Genomic DNA, 11,950 nt, shown 5'->3' with positions numbered 1-11,950 from the left:
TTTAAAGCACCAGGGGCTGGAGCAGGTGGGGTAGCCATGGCGGGGGGCTGGGGCAGCAGGCAGGAGATGGAGCCTGGCAGGGGTCCCCTCATGGTCCCCTCCCAGCTCCTCCAGCCCCTGCTCCCCGGCACCCTACTTACCAGCATGGAGTCTGGATTCAGCTCCCTGCTGCTGCCATCAGGGAATGCCCAAATCACTGAAGCTCTCCAAATCTTTTCCGAATCAATTCGGAGAGCTTCAAATTGATTTGGACCTTTTAATTGGTCCCCTACTTCGATTTGGATTTGGTGATTCGGGCACCGAATTGGGCCAAATCTCCTTTGAATTGAATCAGCACCCGAAGCTTTGCACAGCCCTATTAAGTAGCTACTTGTGGCTCATGAAGCACAATCAATAGATTATTGGGTCTCTGGTCGAAATGACCAAATTATTCTACTTAGGCATGTGCCTCCATTGTGGATACGGCAGACCTATACCACCCCAGAGCAGCTCCAGATAGAACTATAGCTTTAGGCACACAGTTCCTCCCATAGCCCCGTGATGTGGTGTGAGACAATGCCTGATGCACCACATCTCCAGTGCACCTTCTGAGTCCTGAAGGACAGGCCCATGACCTTGCCTCCTCTTCATTACATTTGAGGTGAGTTATGCCTTTGAGGGCCAGGAGGAAGCAGTCCCTGTATTTCCCCAATAACTAGGGCTATAACTGTCCCTGGACCTCAATAAGTGGGTAGAGAGGTTGAGAGAAAGGCACTTCCTATTCCTCCTTACATACAATATATTTAGAGCAACAAGTCACAATCTAGGCCACATATTGTAGGTCTCAAACAATCCTCATGAACTAAACAAAACAGAATTAGTATTAGTTAAAGATTTATTGAATTTAGTATATAGTATGTTGTTCAGACTTGAGCATTTTTAAATTCCTTTTCTTGCAAACGTTACAAGCAACCCAAGCACCATAGCACTTCCTTTGTACAAACCTCTCTATGTACTATATTTTCTACATGGAATGCATTGGACTTCATTATTTTGGATTAATTCAGTTGCAATGAAATTCTTTAGGGAAGAAGATTTCTATAAGATCTCTATTGTGGGGTACCCTAATTTAACTGGGTCATCCGCTGCATGGGGTTGAAATGGGATCCTCTAAGGTACTGGCCAATCATTAAGAGCTTCATTTCCTCCATGTACAAAACCATTATCTCTGATCTGACACATGGCATGGTGATCATTTCTTACGTTGCCTTTTTCTTTCCACTGCCATACTCAGGGTCTTCATAATCAGGTTTTCATTATTCAAGATGTTGTATTCACACAGTTTAACCAGTTGATCATAATCTTTCTCTGTGTACCTGACGGAATATGTAGAATAAGGGGAAGAGGAACTGGTAAGATCAACTTTGCCTTCCTCCATCTCTGACTCAGAGCGCTTCACTCCTAAGAAAAAAATGAATAGGACACTGGTGAGGTTTTGAGCTTAGCTGTATCACATACAAACAAACAGCTGCTAACATCCAAGAGAAAGGAGATATCTCTTCAGTAAGAAAATTCAGTGGCTTAATTGCTCTGAGGTTTCTTGATTGGTTGGGGGTTTTTTGTTCCTCCCCCAAAGTGTTTCTTTTGCAATCCAGTAACTAAGTCCCTGGTGAATGTGAGATTAATATGAATTGCTGGATGTGGTGACAGAAGAGGAATAGGGAAGTGTATCTACATTACAATCCAGAGGTCTGATTGCAACTCATATAGATGTACCCCAGGTCACTATAAACTAGCTAGCTTGGGCATCAGTAACAGCATAGCCACAGAAATATGGATCTAAGCATAGGCTGCAAAACCTGCCCAGAAATTTGGGTAAATGCTCTGGAAGGTTAGCTTTTTCTGAACTCTGTAATCCCCTAGTTACATGGGTATCAGTTTCTTTATTAGCTAATTTATAGTTAAATCAAACATCTTTACGTGAGCTGAAAGCAGGCTTTTGGATTGCAGTGTAACTACATGCTAAGTATAACCCTTATTAGAAGTGGAGGAGAAGTACAAGGGTGAGGAACAGAAATGAAAGTGGTATTCCCTAAATGTATCATTGAAGGTGAGACAGTTCCTAACCAACAGAAAAAGTATTCCTGTAGAAAAGAGGAATAGTGATACTGGCAATAAGGAGATGATTTATAATGAAAGCAAAGATGTACTTTGTACTCTTGAGAGTGACTCTGGACTTTTAATATTTTGTAACAAAGGCTCAAGTTTAGATACCCTGAAAAAAGGCTAAAGGCAAAGAAGCTTGTGATGTCGCTAAGCTCTCTCTTAAATTGATAGTTCCTTAGAATTTAAAGTTCTTGCATTTTTATAATGACTATTTTTATTAATTAACAGCAAAATGAAAATGATTAAAATGCATACACTCTCTTCTAATGTAAAATGTATAAACGTGTTAAGCTACAGTGGTTTGGCAGGGGAGAAGTCTGTTGTATTGAAATAAAACACATAAGGCCTTGTTAGACATTCATTTTAGGCAGCTCTTGGAGCTCTTAAACCCTTGGATTGTCCACATACTAACATGTAAAACTTGTTTTAAGCACCTTTTAGGCAACTTAAAGTTATGCCACTCCAGGGCAGGTTTATCCAGCTCAAGTTCCATTAATGTGTGGACAGTCCCTAGAAATGAGTCACCTATACTTCAGTCCTCCAACATCCCAGGTTGCAGTGTCCTCTTTCCCACCCTCCTGTTCTATGTGGACATGCCGGAGGGCAGGGAACAGCTGCAAGCAGATCTGGACAGGTTGGACAAGTGGGCAGAAAACAACAGAATGCAGTTCAACAAGGAGAAATGCAAAGTGCTGCACCTAGGGAGGAAAAATGTCCAGCACACCTACAGCCTAGGGAATGACCTGCTGGGTGGCACGGAAGCGGAAAGGGATCTTGGAGTCCTAGTGGACTCCAAAATGAACATGAGTCGGCAGTGTGACGAAGCCATCAAAAAAGCCAATGGCACTTTATCGTGCATCAGCAGATGCATGACGAATAGGTCCAAGGAGGTGATACTTCCCCTCTATCGGGCGCTGGTCAGACTGCAGTTGGAGTACTGCGTACAATTCTGGGCGCCACACTTCAAGAAGGATGCAGATAACCTGGAGAGGGTCCAGAGAAGGGCCACTCATATGGTTAAGGGCCTACAGACCAAGCCCTACAAGGAGAGGCTAGAGAAACTGGATCTATTCAGCCTCCGCAAGAGAAGGTTGAGAGGCGACCTTGTGGCTGCCTATAAGTTCATCACGGGGGCACAGAAGGGAATTGGTGAGTATTTATTCACCAAGGCGCCCCCGGGGCTTACAAGAAATAATGGCCACAAGCTAGCAGAGAGCAGATTTAGATTGGACATTAGGAAGAACTTCTTCACAGTTAGAGTGGCCAGGGTCTGGAACGGGCTCCCAAGGGAGGTGGTGCTCTCCCCTACCCTGGGGGTCTTCAAGAGGAGGTTAGATGGGCATCTGGCTGGGTTTATCTGACCCCAGCACTCTTTCCTGCTTATGCAGGGGGTCAGACTCGATGATCTATTGAGCTCCCTTCCGACCCTAACATCTATGAATCTATGCCAGCTAGCAAGCAGAGATTTTTCCTCTGCCTCCAACTCAACCAACTTCTCCAGCATGAGCCAAAGTATGATCCCTCCTGGGCCCCATAAGGTGGGCATCTAATTGGAGCTGCAATAAGGTGCTAGACTTCATCACAATCTTAGGAGAGGAGACAACCATTGCTATGACTGCAAAGGGGACACAGTGCAACAGGAAAAATCAGGTAGTCTGAGAGGATCATGGTACAGATGATGGCTTGGGGACATCAGCAAGACTGGCTGCACATCCACACCAAAATTAAGTCCCTTTAGTCACAAGTTACAGCTGTACAGTTTGGGGACACTCAGAGACAGTTTTTAGCCTTAATATGTGGCTGCTCTAAACTTGAGCTAGCACTAACACCGATCAACATTTGAGCAGCTCAAAGTGCAACATGTAACAAGGCCCATCGCTAGCCACGTTAGTCTGAATTCAAGCACAAGGCAGAGTAGATTAGCACCTTCTAGACTAACCAAAGTAGATATATATATCTGTAGCACAAGCTTTTGTGAGCTTTAGCTCACCTCCATCAGATGTTGTGCTGAAATGAGCCAATAGGGAGGATTATAAGTTAAACAACAGAATACAGGTAGTGGATAGGATGGCCTTGATGACCTTAGTTGAATGCTGTTGGTTACTTACCAGGTGCTTTGTAATTTTGGAAGGTGTCATTAACCAGTGGAAAAAATAGCAATATCGGAGCTCCTGGTGTCTCTGCACCATCAAAAAGGTAGCACTCCTTCAGATTTTTTCTGTCTTCTTCACTGACTTCAATTTTGGGGAATGGAATTCCTAGTTCCGAGTAGTACTTACAGGACTGGTCCAGAGGCTGGATCAAGGAACAGAACAGCATTAAAATCTAAATAATAGGCTGTATTCAGAATTTCCTGAAGCCAAACAAATGATGAGTAATTGTCTTAGGTTACCAGTAGGATAGTTTCAAACTCATGGATTTAATAACATCTATTGCATTTCTGCTTACTACAACAAGAGACTGTACTAAATGATCTAGGTGCTCCCTTCCAATCCCAATCTAAATGGGAAAAGCTTACAAATGATATAACTCTTACTTCAGAAAATAGCAAATAAATTGATTTTCCTCACCAGTATCTGTGATCCTGCACTATAATTTAGATGGAGGATGACATCTACTTTTCTCTGGGGCCTCAGAAGTGGTGGGGTGCTGGTATTGATGAAAAAGCCAGTATCTACTAGGGACAGGTATGCTTCTGTCTCAGTGAGCTGGTTGGGTGAATCACCTAACACAGTATCTAAAAAAAGAAAATATTTTTGTCATGACTGAAATAGCCAGAGAGCAGTTGCTGTTGAAAAGTGTGTCCAAGAAGAGAGGCTATTTTACCCCATCCTACACATCTGATTTCACTTGTGTGTGTTACACTCATTATACCACTGAGATATATTATCATATATCACAACTTTCTCTGCCATAGGACCCTCTTGTCAACATTATACTGAACCCATCCAAACTGCACCAAAACCTATTTTTGATTGGCAGTGGTAACACTGTCCTGATGAAGAGGGGTATTTTTCTAGTCTCCCTTTTAGTGTCTCTTCTCTTTCAATAGAAAATTGTGGGTGCTGTCATTACACTGAGCATCCCTAAATAGGTCTAGTCAACTGGCTGCATCTTAAGCATAAATTATCTAAAGGCCAAATAAATCAATGTTACTAGAGATTTTCAGCCAAGTATGGTTCAACCTTTTGACCAAAACATGCTGTTTAAAAGTAGGCTCGTGCTCTGACACATGAGAAAGCAAGTTTTATTTTCTTTATTTTTTAAAAGAAATTTTTCTCTCAAGTTGCATAATTTCCTTTCTATATTCTAGCCCCAACCCCCAACAAAAATGCTGCTGAAAAGAAACTGCTCTTACCTTTCCATCTACAAAAGTTGTCATTGTTCAGGTAGTCATTATGCATCTGGAGGCCCTTTAAGAAATTATGGTAGCAGGCAACTGTCAGGCGTTCTGTCATGACACCTCGAATAGCTTGGGAGAGGGGGCCTGCAGGTTTGAATAAACGAGTCTTTAACTCATGGGGTCTTGTAGGCAGTATAGGCTCCTCTTCTGTAAAAAGAAAGAATCAAAAGATTTGTTGTCAAGATTATTTTTTTCAGAAGTCTAAAATAGCACAATTCATAACACGCAGCCATACATGAAAGTATAGTGTCTGTGTTGAAAGTTCTCATGAGCCTTTTAAAAGGTAGACAATGGCTTTTTAAAATCTAATAAGACATGTCTTCATATATCTCAGATTTAGATTAAAAACAGAACTCTGAAATCCTATTAGCAACCAAATAACATACAATCCCCATGCCACTAGTCCTGAAAAGTAGAAAAGATTGACCTGCATTTGACAATTTTAAAATTCAGCAAATGATAATAACTATTGTTTTTTGTATTACTGTAGCCCCTTGGAGTCCTAATCCAATACCTCTGTGGTATTTTTTGCTTCACTAATCATTTGCAAATCAGTCCTGTTATTCCTGAACACATTTACTTTGTTGTTTTTTGTTAAAGGTCCAGGAGCTCGGGCAGGGGGTTCATGGCAGAGCCCCCACACAGCATGGGGCAGTGGGGATCGCATCCTCGCCTGGCAGCACCCAGTGACTAGGGGCTTTCTTTTAAACAACTGGGAGCTGGGGTTGGGTGGGGCAGCCATGGGGGAGGGTGGGACTGGGAGAGTGGGTGGGGGACGGAGGGTGCTTGGTGGGGCTGGGGGAGCGTGCAGAGGGCCCCCCATGGTCCCCTCCCCTCTCCTCCAGCTCCCCCTCCCCTGCCCGCTACTTACCAGCATGGAGTCTGGGTCCAGCTCCTTGCTGCAGCCAGTGGAGACTGCCGGAATTTCCAAAGCTCTCTGAATCATTCTCGAATTGATTCAGAGAGCTTCAAAATCAATTTGGACCTTTTAATTGGCCCCCTGATTCAATTCGGATTCAGAGATTCAGTCACCGAATCTCCTCCGAATCGAATCAGCAGCTGAAGTTTCACACAGCCCTAGTAGGCAGGTGGTATGGGATAGTCATAAATTATTTACCTTATTTGCCTGAATCCAAAATGACTTTGAATTTAAGATGACTCTGAAATAATTAGATTTTATACATGCAAAATTGAAAAATTGTAAATTCATTATAATTTTCCATGAGTAGAATCTAGTTATTGGAGGGTCACCTTAAATTTGCTACAGTGAGAAAAGCTGCGGCAAGCAGGCAGGCAGTGGGGATGCTCAATGAGTATTGGTCAGATCCTCCATCCTAAGACAAGGCTTTGTTTCCCCTATTTTAAATGGGGAAAAAGAAACTCATTTTGGAAACTGGCAAATATGGTAATAGCAGCTTTATGACAAGTTTAAATATTTGACTTTTCAAACTGCTCCTTTCCAAGTATGGTACTGAGGTATTTTCAGGTGGGCTTTGAAAATAAAATTCCAGGATTTGTGTCCATGGTGTCCTTATTAGATGGGTTTGAAGCTGAATGATAATACATGGTTGGTAGAAGAATAAAGTAACTCACCAATACAGTCTACTCTGTCTTGGGTCCACCTGTGCCAGAAATCTTCTGAAGAATGGGACAGAGTCCAGTTATATATCAGATTCAGGGAAAATATACTGCTCCACATGCCTGTGACAGGAAAGAGGGTGAGTACTACTGAATCAAAGAGCATTAAAAATCATGAATTAGGCTCCTAAGACATAAGATTGGCTTAATAGCCTTGATATATTATTATACTAAATTAAATTCCTTCCCAAGTCACCATTCTTTTATTTATTAAATATTCTCCTGAATCGATTCACTGCGGTGGCTGGGGAGGAGCAGCGGGCCCGGCCTAATGCTGCAGCAGCAGGGGAAGGGGAGGAGTGAGCCTCCTTCTCCCCTAGGGCTTGAGCTCACTCCTCCCCCACCCCACCTCCCCTGCATCGGCCTGGAATCCACTCCTCCCATCCCCCTGCTGCCACTGGATCAGCCCAGGCCCCCTGCTCCCTCCTCTCATTGCCATGGCGGGATGGCTTCTCCCCACCCCCATGGTCTGGTCCTCCCCTATAGTTCCTGCATTGGGCCTGGGCCTGCTCTTCCCTTCCCCCTGCTGCTGCAGCGGAGAAGGGGGGGAGTGGGCCTGGACCCCAAGCAGTGGGGAAGCGGGGAGTGGGCCTGGATGGGGGGGGGCATGGGGATCCTCCCCCTCTGCCCCTCCAGCCCGATCATTCTTGATGGGCAATTGGCTAGTGCTTCAAGAAGAATGTGGGCAGATTGGAAAGAGTGCAGTGCAGAGTGACAAAAATGATTAGGGGCCTGGAAAGCAAGACTTATGAGGAATGGCTGAAAAATTTAGGGGTACTTCATCTGGAGAAGAAAAGTCTGAGGAGGAATTTGGTAACAGTTTCCACATACCTGAAGGGTGATTGTAGAGAGGAAGAAGATGAGCTTATCTCTGTGAGTGTAGGGGACAGAACTAGGAGAATATCCTCAGGGGAAAGTTAGGTTGGAGATTAATTGGAACTTTCTGACTGTGATGGTGATCAAGCATTGCAATAGGCTACCTGGAGAAGTTGTGGAATCTCCATTTTTGGAATTTTTCAAGAGCAGGCTGGACAGACACCTGGCTGGGATAGTTTAGCCAAGTACAATCTTGTCTTGAGCAGATGGCTGGACTAGATAACTTTGGGAGGTCACTTTCAGCCCTGTCTTCCTATGATCCTTTTCTTTACAGACTAAATTCCAGATTCTTTAGATGAATCCTAGCCCATTTCACAGCAAGGGCAAAAACCCCATGGCTTAACTGGATTTGGGATTTGATTGCTAACAAACTACATTGTCATATAAAATAAAGTAGAAAATATTTAGTATATAGTTGTTGCTACTCGCATGCTATTTCCAGTTGCATGCTTTAACAATACAATTATATCACTGTATTAAATAATAATTTAAATGCGGTACAGACAAATACTTTTATATGTGATAGTGTATCATCTTTGTCAGTCATGTACCAGTGAGACACTCATGCCTGGCTTATGTAGTTATTTAAGTTATCATTTCTCTGACATTTTTCCTGAACAATAAATCACCTTCTAGGTAGCAGATCCGGGACTCTGGCAGCTTCTTTATCAGCCGACCCATGAAGAACTCACTACCAAAATCCTCTGAGCGAATGAAAGCTCCATATTTGAGAAATCCCACCTCGTAAGGGGTGAACTCCATCCATTCTATAATCAGAGTCACAAAAGAGACACAAAAAAGAACAGTTTTTTTTTCTCAGTTCACTGGTTCTGGATAAATAGTTATATTGTTATCAAAAGGATTAAAGGAGTTAGACAAGGAAATTCATTTTCTGGGGTTCAGTCTAACATTTCAGATCCTAGGCCAACACTAGAGATGTACAAACGCCACAAAATAAAAATAGTGACCAAAACAAGGTAATTGATCTTTGACCTGCTGAGGTAGAAGATAAGATCCTCAGTTGGGCTAAGTTGGATAAATTCAGGAGCCTTCTCCCAATTTACATCAGCTCAAATTCTAGCTCTTAAATTAGGTTTTATGTTATCCCATACCCAAAGTGAGCCCTCCTAAATTTAAAATCAAGTACCTGTCTGAAATATTATTTTACCTTTGAAATCCCAAGTGCTATAGTTGTCCTTGACATTGAGTGCTGTGTAGATAGGTAATGGGTTCTGACCCTGGTTCACTGCCTCTCGCTGATCTGAGAGTTTATGGTTGTCTTTCTGTTACCCAAGAAAAATGATTAAAATGAGAAAAAAACATATGGAACTAGCATGGGAACCTACACAATTATTCTGGGCTTGGAATATATTTAAATGCCCACATTTCAAGCATGTTATTTCTTTTATTACAGCATTGTGTGTGGGAGTTATTTGTCTAATATGTGGCTGCCAGTTCTTGATACAGTAGATAATTTGATGTTGCCTTTAAATAAATATGAAAGGGGGTGTTTTAAAAAGGGAAAACAATATTTAAAGTGCAAAGAGAACTTCAGGAGTAAATCTAAGCTAAAATTGAGTATCACAAGATGAAACTCCTGTTTAAAGTTCATTGCTCCAGATATACATTAGATTATTCAGGCATGAATGACAAACATGAATAAAAAATGGTTACTTTGTTTTCAGAATATGCCAACAGCACTTGTGATGTTTTTGCAAACTTTCCCTTCAGGGATGCATATCTCAAATATGTCAAAACACGATTAGAAGTCTTGTGAATGCACATGGATCTGTACACACACACACACACACACACACACACACACACACACCCGCCCACCCACCCACACACCCCGAAACTCAGCACTCATGATGAACACAAACAGGATAGTTTTCCATAAGGTATAAACATCTGGAAATAATCTTCCATTGGAAGTGTTTTCTCACTTCATTTATAGGGATATTAGTGCAATATTAAATGTTCAGGCTTTATGGTATACTGTACCCCATCGTGTAACAAATATTCAACGATGAGCCCCCATAAATCTATGAAAGATGTCCTGTGTCCTTCTGTTTTCCGTTGACTTAGCTGCTGCTTGTAATACTTCAAACGCTCCAGTGAAAAGGAACCCAGTTTGCATTTCGTTGCCTGTTTCTGAGCCTCATTGATTTTCTCATCCAGATCCTTCTGTGACCAATCGGCATCTTGGTATAAGTTTGCCATGGTCCTGAGAGGAAAAGGTGAGGCTTGAATTAGAAGTTTGCTAAGCTCAGCTTTTCAAATTGAAGGACTTCATGTAAAATTCAAGGTTTTCTGCCCTGATCTAAGCTGCTTTTGAGTTCTAATGTCCCTAAAAATATATTATATGAACTTTAAAGGGTCACAAAAAATCCTTCCTGTAAATTTAACAGGACCTGAGCGATTTCCTTAAAACAGCATTCTTCTGTGATGACACTAATTATCAACAAAGGAAGTCAGAAATAGGGCTGGGGTCACAATCTTAGCTATGTAGAACCTGCAGTGGTCAGCCCCAGGATATTTCTTTAGCATGGGTTATTGTGTGAACAGTATATAGAAAGAAAACTTAAAGAAAAATGCTTATGTGCTCCTTACCATGTTGTTCCAGATAAACCAGTTATGTATGTAGCACAGTCCAAGAGATTTAGCTTCTTGAGACCCGACAAACTGCCATACGTCGTTGTCAATGACCTCATCCCCCCTCCTGTTGTCATGATTGCTATCACTGGAGTCTGGACAACACACAAAAGAGAAAAGGCATGAAAAAAAATTGACATATTAACACTTAGCACCAGAGGAGCTTAGGTGGACCACTAGATCAAATCCATATTCAAACTTCAGAGCTGTCACCTGTCTTCACACAAGAGCAGAACTTGAACAACAGGCACACACATGAATGCACTTTGGGGAAGTTTATAATCTGATTTGGACCCTAACTGTCACTCAGGACCCCATCTACATTGGACAGAGAAAGGTAGGAATGATAAGTTCAGTTGCTTTTGTTCATGTGTTAGTGTTATTTGTCTTTAGTGTGCCTAATGTATATATAAGGAACAAATATGAAAGGAAATGAAGTCCTTGCCCCCAAAACCTTATGACACACACACAAAAAATGCAGAAAGGGGTATCAAAGGTAAAGCAGGAAGAGAATGCAGAAAGGACAGTATCATGAAAATCCAAGGAGGAGCGAGATAAAGGAGTAATATGGTTTTAAAAGTAGCAAAGAAACAAGGAGGGTGAAATGGAGTGGACTGAGAATTTGATATTAAGATATTGAGTAACAGCAATTTCAGCAGAGGGAAAAAAGCAAAAGCCAACATGAATATGATCACAATGAAGACGAATGAAACTGAATTTAGGTCAGCAATCATATAAATGCTACATTCTATCATTTCCCAGGTGGAAGAAAGATGGGGCAATAGTTTGGGAAGCAGGTCAAATGAGGTATAAGTTTTTAGGATGGGGAAAGACCACAGCTTATTTGTATTGCAAGGAACAGGAGTCTGAGATCAGTGAGAGTTTTAGGGAAAGGGTGAGGTAGACATGATTGTAGGCATAAGGGAAGTTTGGAGGTGGGTGGAGATGGAGTTGCTGAGATATTTGGAAGGATTATAGGTGGAGGGCAGAAAGGCATTTTAGAGTGTTAGGGCAGAGGAGGAACATCACAGAGAACTGTGCCAATTTCTCTTGGAAGAAACAACAGGATCCTTTGTAGAAGAAAAGGAGGTGCAGGATGGGGGAGAGGCTGAGAGGGAGTTAAAGGTTGCAAAACAATGACTGGGATTCTAGGCCTGGGTACCAATGACAGACAAGCCATTTTACTCCACCAGGAAGTTGACAGAGAAGAAGAGAACCATTGTGTACTAGAGT

At 42.2% G+C, this 11,950-nt stretch overlaps 1 protein-coding gene across 1 annotated transcript in view; it reads right to left on the bottom strand.

The window, feature by feature from the left end:
• Window positions 1–1,101: 1,101 nt before the first annotated feature.
• LOC102386211 (cytosolic phospholipase A2 epsilon-like) overlaps window positions 1,102–11,950 on the bottom strand; it is a 36,886-nt gene continuing 26,037 nt past the window's right edge. The window contains exons 13-21 of the mRNA XM_014524901.2: window positions 10,676–10,812; window positions 10,067–10,289; window positions 9,231–9,345; window positions 8,692–8,829; window positions 7,142–7,249; window positions 5,504–5,695; window positions 4,716–4,882; window positions 4,254–4,440; window positions 1,102–1,440 (exon numbers count right to left, since the gene is read on the bottom strand). Coding sequence (XP_014380387.2) covers window positions 1,232–1,440; window positions 4,254–4,440; window positions 4,716–4,882; window positions 5,504–5,695; window positions 7,142–7,249; window positions 8,692–8,829; window positions 9,231–9,345; window positions 10,067–10,289; window positions 10,676–10,812 — 1,476 coding nt within the window. The 3' untranslated portion in view covers window positions 1,102–1,231. The remainder of the gene's footprint in view (window positions 1,441–4,253; window positions 4,441–4,715; window positions 4,883–5,503; window positions 5,696–7,141; window positions 7,250–8,691; window positions 8,830–9,230; window positions 9,346–10,066; window positions 10,290–10,675; window positions 10,813–11,950) is intronic.

This window comes from Alligator sinensis, unplaced genomic scaffold (genome assembly GCF_000455745.1).
Source record: "Alligator sinensis unplaced genomic scaffold, ASM45574v1 scaffold314_1, whole genome shotgun sequence".
In the NCBI taxonomy this organism is placed as follows: domain Eukaryota; kingdom Metazoa; phylum Chordata; order Crocodylia; family Alligatoridae; genus Alligator; species Alligator sinensis.
The sequence above is the reverse complement of the archived record's forward strand: the minus strand, read 5'-3'. Positions and strand labels throughout refer to the sequence as shown.